This window comes from Poeciliopsis prolifica, unplaced genomic scaffold, assembly GCF_027474105.1.
Source record: "Poeciliopsis prolifica strain line A6 unplaced genomic scaffold, Auburn_PproV2 SCAFFOLD013, whole genome shotgun sequence".
Classification (NCBI taxonomy): domain Eukaryota; kingdom Metazoa; phylum Chordata; class Actinopteri; order Cyprinodontiformes; family Poeciliidae; genus Poeciliopsis; species Poeciliopsis prolifica.
The window spans coordinates 7,297,584-7,306,732 of record NW_026562388.1 but is presented as its reverse complement, the minus strand read 5'-3'; the positions used below and the strand labels follow the sequence as shown (position 1 = coordinate 7,306,732).

The 9,149-nt window shown below is 38.3% G+C and overlaps 1 protein-coding gene across 4 annotated transcripts in view; it reads left to right on the top strand.

Annotated features, from left to right (window-relative positions):
• The first annotated feature begins 966 nt into the window (after positions 1-966).
• Positions 967-9,149, top strand: part of LOC129365226 (peroxidasin) — a 41,678-nt gene continuing 33,495 nt past the window's right edge. For 3 of the 4 annotated variants that reach the window (XM_055038296.1, XM_055038295.1, XM_055038298.1), the window contains exons 1-2: positions 967-1,185; positions 7,976-8,047. In XM_055038296.1, coding sequence (XP_054894271.1) covers positions 1,001-1,185; positions 7,976-8,047 — 257 coding nt within the window. In that variant the 5' untranslated portion in view covers positions 967-1,000. Of the gene's footprint in view, positions 1,186-7,975; positions 8,048-9,149 lie in introns of those variants that run through there. The other variant, XM_055038297.1, reaches the window with a different exon arrangement.

The following is a 9,149-nucleotide window of genomic DNA, read 5'->3' as shown; positions in this document are numbered from 1 at the left end:
TGCAAGTCATCAAATAACTCTTGGAGTAATTTTGGTAAGCCAGCCACAGCTGTGAAAGTTCACCACTGTTTAAGTTTTTGGAAAAGTCGATGATGGCTTTCACTGTGGTCCTCCAAAATCTCCCAGGTCATGTAACACTTTTTTGGAATGACTAATCAATGAGTTTATCTATTTATTCATGTTTTATTGGGGTATGTTCCTTTTGGCCAACATTGTGTTATCAGATAGGTTTGATAGCTGATATCTTGATTCTACTGCTCTGCTCCAGTGAAGTGGAAGTCAACTTAAATGTGAGTTATGAAAGTTTACTTTACACACGATGTTGTGCTTTAAGAAGCTCATTTTCAGCCTGATGTTGCCCAGTCATCTGCTGCATTCTGGCTGCAGGTTGAGCTCCTGCTTCATCTGGACGATCTGCTGACCTACATTGTTGTTTGAAAATTGTAAAGTGGTAAACATTCGCTACTGAGGATGGATGGATGGATGGATGGATGGATGGATGGATGGATGGATGGATGGATGGATGGATGGATGGATGGATGGATGGATGGATGGATGGATGGATGGATGGATAGATAGATAGATAGATAGATAGATAGATAGATAGATAGATAGATAGATAGATAGATAGATAGATAGATAGATATAGATAGATAGATAGATAGATAGATAGATAGATAGATAGATAGATAGATAGATAGATAGATAGATAGATAGATAGATAGATAGATAGATAGATAGATAGATAGATAGATAGATAGATAGATCAGAAAGCTGTAGCTAATCTGAATTAACTTCTGCAATCTGCATTTTTCAACGTTCAGCTTTCGGGTGGACTTCGTCAGGACTGTAACCCTGCCCCACTTGCTGCGTGTCTCGGTGTGTGCGCGCGTGAGTCCGCCTCTCCCACAGTGCGCGCGCGTGTGTGTGTGCGTGCGTGTGTGTGTTGGAGCGGGACAGCTGGCGCTCTCAGCTCTCTGCTCGGCTCTCACTGCTGGAAATGGCGATCCGGGCTGGCCAGCTCTGTTCTCCGCGTCTCCTGCTGGCGCTTTTCGCGCTGATCGCCTGCGGACCGCAGTCTGCGCTTTGCTGTCCGAGCCGCTGCTTGTGCTTCCGAACCACGGTGAGATGTATGCATTTGAACCTGGAAACCGTGCCGGCTGTGTCTCCGCAGACGACCATTCTGTAAGTAGCGTTGTATTCTTCCTCCCCCTCCCCATCTCTCTCCCCTCCTTCACTATACAAACTAACGGGATCCCACCACCGGATAAACCGAGAATCTAATGCAGGCATGGGATAAAAAAAGAGCCCGGGGACTTCTGCTATTCTGTCACATTGATTTATAAATAATTGCAGTCAGGTGGGTCTTAACACACACATTCACCATGTAGAAAAGGCATGTGGGGATCTTAGAGCAGAGGTTTTAAAAACATCTCAAGATGTTTTCACCTGCTTGTTGGAGTTCACAGAGGAGGATCAGAGCTGGAAAATAAGGTTCCTCAAAATGAGTTCAGCACAAGCCAGTAGCATTTCACTTATGCACATGAGATTTATTTAGCAATTCTTGTACAGCCAAAATAATAAGTTACTGATCGGACAACATTTCCATCATGAATATTTCTTGAACGTGTGGACAATGAACCCTTGATTAGTTTTGTTGCCTATGTTTGACCTTCTCAGATGAAAGGAAGGAAATTCTTCTACCTCAACAAGCACTTGTGAATGGCTCCTCCTTGTCACGAGGAGTGTGCTAAACAGTTTCCTTTCACAGACTGTCTGGACACAAAGCTCAACATCTGGCCAATCCCTCCAGATATGTGCCAGTCTGAAATCTCCAGAATGCAGTCTATAAAAACGTGGCCCTATAAATAGCCAGATTCTATTGCAGCAAATGTACAAGTTACCCTTGCCACACACTCAGAATACGTTCTGTCCTCTAATATCTGTGGTCAGCCCACAGTGGTGGACAGAGCTTTGCCCGGATTCCCCTCAAAGGGTAGATGAAAGTCCTAAAATAAGAAGGGTCTGTATTTTACTGGGATGATGAGCAAACTGGTTTCCCACCAGCTTTCATGTCTGTGGGCTTTGAAGCTGCAGCCACTTGTTGCTCCCCCCACTCTTCACTTCACTGGGCCGTCATGTCAGGACGTGACTTCTTTTAATCTGCCATTTGAAATGTTCCTTGAGCAACCCGGAGAACTACAGAGCTGCAGTTCTCCTGTGAGGAAGCCTTTTTATGTGCTGCAATTTATGGAATCACATTAAAAAGTTGTGTGTTTGATGCTTGTGGTCAAAGTGAAAATGCAGTGTCTGAAATCATGCAGCTCTAGGTTCTTTCAAACGTTTGTGCTATAGTGACACTTGACCTGGGATATTCTCCGAAAAGATCAGGACTGTTTTCAATTTTCCAAGGACAGCTCCGTAATTAGATTTTTGCATATTTTTTGTTATGCATGTTAAACTCTTAAAACTCAGTGTCATATTGTCTTGTAGCACAAAAACATTAAAAACAATGAATATGTTTTGTGCCAAGAGCTCGTTTAAAGTCCCCCTCCTCCACTCTTTGGCTTTTGCATTACTTCTGGCCTACATCATAATGATTCAGCTGTTTTCTCTTTGGACTGTCTGTTTGAGGGGCGACAGAATATTACGTTCCCTCTCTGTAATGCTGTAATGATCCCGCTGTATTCCTTCTCACAGATTTGTTAACAGTTCAGGCAAGGTTCTGCAAATGTTTTTGTCAGCATATGATTTGAGCGTTTTCTGTCACTTGCTTTGCATCTTGGAAATGCCTGGCTTAAAAAGTCTGGATTTCATTTTTGCGAACTAGTGTAATGTGCACATTGTGAATCAGATTTTTCTTATGGCACTCTAATAGCCAATATTTATATAAATAACCTGCCTTTTGTTATAATTTGGAAATTGATAGTAACCATTGAAAGAGCTCTGTTTGTGAAACGCTTGTGTTTGCATATTCAAAAATGAGATGAGTAAATAACCAGAATCAGAAAAAAAGGATTTATTGTTTGTTACTGGGCCACCGCCTCCCTTTTCTAGCCAGTATCCAACATGTCATTTATGGCCGACTTAAGAAAAAGTCTTCAACAGTCTACACCACAGGACAACATGTCAATAATTACTTTAATTTAAAAAAAAAGAAAAATTAAAATGGGCGCATTCTAATTGCCTGTAAAGACTGTTACAGGCTGGCTTTGCAGACTAACTAGCTAGTCAGCTAATATAAGTCATACTTGTGTTACTCTATAAACATTAGAAAAACAAATGGGTGTGTCAGATTTAACAGGTTGTTTTAATGCTTTTGCTTCAGTGACAATTATCTATATATATGATTATTTTGTCATGATTATTATGCCACGAGGATTCTGTTCTACCCCTACACAAGAAGTTTAAATATCGATTAAGTAATAATTACTTCAGGTCAAGCATTCATTTCCACTAATTTACCCTGGTGTGCCTGAGAGACAGACGGGGTGAATCAGGAAGAGTCAGTGGCGTCTGTTCTGTTGGAATTTGCTGCAGTCAGGTTGTGTGAGTAGGTCAGTCTGCAGCTTTATGGAATGCAAAGGCAGAAATCCCCAAAGCTTTACTTATTTGCACACAGAAATAGGACCCAAGACAGTTGTTGATGGGAGCTCCATTGGCCTTACTCCCACGAATTGCTAAAGCAGAACAGCTGGGGAGTTCTGAGAAAGACTTTTTAGTCAGTCAGTCTACAAGAGCTTGGGAGGTGAATCATTTATGCTGCATTAGATTTATTTCTCATTGCTTATTGTAAGCTTAATTATTTTTCAATGCTAAATATTGATGGACAGACAACTTTGCTGATTACTGATTCTCAAGAATCAGTGCTTTCGGCACTGAATCCTTAGAAACAGTAAGCTGTTTTTATTTTTGAATCAGTAGCTTGCTGCTCAGCTTTCTGGTAAAACGTTACCAGAATCATTGGGCTTGTCTGTGACGATGTCTGGACATAAACACAATCCCCTACAAAACCCTGCAAGGATAAGTATCTGTTGACAATGGATGTATGGATGGATGAATAATTTGAGTGTTCTGCTTCTAAACAAAGGTCAAGATCCTTGCTCCTCGCCCCTCTGTTTTTTGACATGGTGGATCATCCTGTTTATCAGTCACTCCATTATGAGGGAAATTTGGCAGATTCTCAGTCGCTGAAAGTAGGTCTTCCACTTCAACAGTTTGCTTCAGTACTGCTGCTGAAACTAGATTAGGGGTTCACTAGGTTCTGCGGATCTATGGGCTTCTTACTGTTGTTCTATTGGTCAAATGTTATTTATGTAGTAATCACTTACTTCAGTCTGTAACTATTATATCATTTGAGCTGGAAATGATTACACACAATATATATTCCTTTATTTATACACAAAAATCTCTTGAGACTTGTCTTATTTATAAGAATTAATTTACTCTTTGGCTATGTTTGCGCGAGACCGGTGTCTAGAAATTGATGGCATTTTCAGATGATGACACTTTGAATCATGTCATGATACGCCACTATATGGTGCTGTGACTTTAATATGTCATAAAGTTTGCCGAGTAAATTAATGGATCTTGGCATGTTCTACATGTTTCTCTTAATTATTCAAGAGAGACACTTAAAACATGTGAGGCAGTAGGTGTTGGGCTATAGGTTTAGGAGACAGAGGTCTAGGTAAAAAATAAATACAACACTAACATAGACAGACGGATGGAAAGACAGACAACTTTGCAAATTCAAGAATATTGACAGGAAAGATCTGTGGCCAACAGCATATAATCACTATCACAGTGATTTCACAGTCATGAACGTAACTTGTGTCAAAATCCCATGTAAACAAAATCACTTAATGAGAAATATGTCAAAGTTTATTGCAAAACCATATGGGGGAGTTTAACTTCAGGGTTTGTTTTTATCAGCTTGAATTATGGGTCTATCTTCCTGTGTGGGTAATCGAGCCGGGTAAGCTGTTCATTTTCCAGCCATGTGTTTAGGCAAAGCCCGAACAGGTCTGTCAATCCTTTCACAGGGTTGTTAATATTCATTTTTTTGAACTTGCCTCTGGTTTTCTTGCTGTCAAACCTCGTTACGGTGGGTTAACATACTTCCTTAATGAGTGCCACAACAAATCTAATGAAATTTTGGAATTTTCTAAAACAACACTACAACATTCCTTGGTCACTTAACTTGATAAATGAGTTTAAAATGTTTTGCTTGCACAGAATAAACTTTTGGTTTATTCTGTTTTTGCTGGCTATGAGGTGAGTCATTTCCTCTCTAATTTCCAGTTTTTCCTAAACAAAGACTAAGATGACAGACTGCCATAATAGTGGATAATCTTTAGTCACTGTAACATGGAATTAAACTTAGTTTTTTGTGCATGCTTGCAGAAAGAGAGTTAACATGGCTTTAGCTAAGACAAATTGTCTTTAAAATGTATTTTATAGTGATCAGCATTTAACATGAAAGCTAGTTTTCATTTTTCTTTACAAAATCTAAAACTAAGGCACCTTGACGTCACTTTGCCACTTAAACATTCCACACATAATCCAGAGCGGTTTTCGGTTTAGCTTGTAGGCTCTCAGGACTTTCTAATCAGTTGAGCATTTCCTTCCCTTCAGACAACAGCTGAGCCAATCTTATCCTTTCTGCCTGACCTTATATATCCTTCTGTAGAAAGAAACAGAGTTGTTTGAATACTGTCTGAAAATCTGAGGTGCGGTGCCGCTATTATCTCTGCAGCTGTAATATGTGAAACCGAGTCTTTATTTAAAATCATTAAACCCATGATAAGAATGACCTCACCTGGAATCTATTGCACTTATTTGTGCTAACTGCGAAAGGTGCTGCCTGAATCAGCACATAGCCTGGTTCATTTCTCCTGCTTCTCATCCCTCAGGCCCAGAGGAGGCAGGACAGTGTCTGCCTCAGCATGTCTGGAAAATGTGTCCTGCAATGCTACCTTGCAGAGAAGCCTTCCCTAAGAGTGTCTCATATCCAAGGAAGACAACTCACTCTGAATATGTTGACTCTTTCTTATTCACAGCGTGGTTTAAGCTTTCCTTATTTTAAAAATTGTACAAGTCCAACAAAAAACTGCTTATGGGTTCCTGTGATCCTGACAGCTTCAGCTCAGATGGGTTAAGATGACACTAGAATCAGGAGCATTTAAGTAGGAATTTAATGTGCAGAAATGTGTGACCATCCTTGTTTGTTGATGTTGCTAGCGGTGTCATATTGGAGATTTAAATTATACAGTGTGTCTTCCACCAAAGTCTACAGCCAAGCTGTGTCAATAAGCATGTCAAACAATTGGAGGAAGCATCTGTAACTGATCTGGTTTATTGTAACACAGACTCTAAGATTGTAAACATCTTTTGTTATTTGTCTGTGAAATACTCACAAAATAAGTGAGACCATTTCACTTGTTTTTATGATATATTTTAAATATTTTTTTCTGCTTTGTCTCTTAAGGTTTACCTACTCAGAGATGATATGCTACTTGCTATTTAACAGTAAAGTTAAGCCTCAAGACTCATGCTTTCTTTCATCACCGAAAGTAAAAACAAGATGACTTAGTGTTGCATATGTTTTTCCTTTTTTATAATTATTTATTAAATTAAGTAAAGACATGTAGAATTAAGAATCCTTAAATAACCCATTGAGAAAAACAACTTCAATATATATATTTTTTTGCATATACAAAAAAATAAAACACAAGCAAAATGAAAACTGTTTTTCTACAGAACTTAGGACATTTAATCTCAACCTTTCCATTGGGCCGATGTCTTGACAGTTTTGCAAGATAGCAAAACTATGTTATGTCTTTCTAAACCATGCAGATTGTTTACAAGGAAAAGTTGGCGCTTGGAGGCAGCAGCCTGAACTCTTACAGGGTCAATTGAGCTTTCTAGAGAACGCCCAGGTCTGAAAACTGTTTCTCAGATCCACTTGAAAATTTTGGTCTGGTTCATTTTACATAGGATTGACAACATTAATCATTTGAAAGTGATCTCACCTTTGGTTAAATATCTCACAATATGTGTTTAATTACCTGATATACGAAGCAGTACTGTTTTTATCCAAAATGTTAGGACTTCATCATTCTGCTATATACAAGCGAAAAACACTGAAGACAGCTTGCGGTTTTTCTAGCCATGAAGGTCCCAGCAAGTTCATTTGATCCTCAAAAAAATCCCAACAAACCCAGGAACCTTTTCAGTCTGTACAGGTGTCTCTCTGTTAATATGTCCAATGTCAAAGTTCATGATGGGACACTTAGAGTTTTTGTCTGTCTTGTTTTTGTCTGTTCAATTCTGAGAAATTAAAGTTCAGTCTGCAACCTGATTGAAAAACTTTGGTTGCATTTGAATTAAGCTGTTCAATAAAATGCAATAATATGATAAAATACTTTTTTTTAAATATATATATATATATATACTTTCTTTAAATTGATAAGTTTGCATTTGGTCAAATTAATGGGGAAGGTGCATTTTTTTTCCTTTGCTGAACATCCATTCTTCCTCTTACTTTAACTTGCTGCTGTGAAAAAAGTCCACTAGTACCACAAAAGCCTTAAAAGTAAAAAATAACATTGCTCACACGTTTTTTTCTATGCTTCTAATGTCACATAATAAAGAGTGATTTAACTTCGGTCTCTAAAAGATAAGATATGCCAGCTTTGTTTTCTATTTTTGCAGACTCATTCAATTAGAGAGAAACAGGAGACAGATTCTAAAGCCTGCTGACTGCAGCAAACAACCCTGTGCTTGTTATCTTTAAGGCAAACGTTATTGAAATCCCCCAAGAAGATTAAAGCCCTAACAAAGAAATTCTTGTGAGATGAGCATCCTGTAATACTTTGGGATTTTCCTGACAGTGATTGGGTATCACTTATCGTACTAACATAGTGAAATATCCTCAACAATTAACACGTTCTCTTTTTTTTTTTTCTTTTAGAGACCTGAGATTCAACAAAATCAAGGATTTACAACCAGGCTCCTTCAGGCGATTAACGAACCTCAACACACTGTAAGTCGCCCTGCCTCTGTATGAGAAGCAAGAACATTTCCATGCTCTTCTTTTGTAGTTTCACAAACTGGGTTCAGAATATAATTTTAGTATAATTCCTCTTTTTTCACGTCCGCCTGCATTTGTGTGTTTTCTCACTTATATTTAGCACTGACACACATAGTTAGCACACACATATTCATAAGAAATGTTGTTTTGTTATGCTTCCTTTTATAGTTATCTTTTCAGTTTTCAGGTTTCAGGTATATGGTCCACCTTTTCTAAATATTTGCTTAAGGTGTTGAGCTCTTTCTTCATCTGTTTTTGAAGAATATGGTGAAATAAAAGAAATACACCCAAAAGAAAGCAACTTCAAACAATTTTCTTTCCAGGTACACTTTGGTTAAAACCAGGACTGAACACACCAACATTTCTTTTCTCAGTGAATATATTTCATAAGCAAGGAAAATCACAACCTACACATAAAGTTGTCCAAACATACAAATACATTTATTGCAAATTATTCAATAAGTGAGTGTGTAATGACACCTGAGATAGAGAAAGTATTTACAAAAATGATGTGGAAAAGCCTGAGAAAGCCAAGAAACCAGCTAAAATCTGTTTGTATTAAAGTACTGCATAGAGTTTGATTACTGAAAAGAAAAAAAACCTTCCTGAAAAAGTCCTAGTGTTGTACAGTGTAATAATGACAAGGTTACAGCTGGATTTCTAAATGTCTGGGTGTTCCTGTTAGAGTAGCCGTAATTTTGAACTCCAGAACATAATTTCACCATAAGGCAGCTAAACTGAGGCACATCTCATATGATTTCTGGTAGAGAAGTCAAAGAAATGATCAAAGGAATTCTCCAAGAGCCAATAAGCACATTTGTGACTTTTTCAGAAGATTAATGGTGTGGGCTGTCTTGCAGCATGTCATACTGGCTGACTTCATTTAACTGGAGGAAGGATAAATAGAGACATTTCTGATTAAAATCTAAACAGAAAAGCTCTGAATTTTCAAGAAAATTAGTTCCAAACACTTGGCCAAGAAAATTATCAATTGGTGCCAGTACAAATTCCAGCGAAGGAATCCAAGAAAGTGGGAGAAAACCCAGAGATGTGC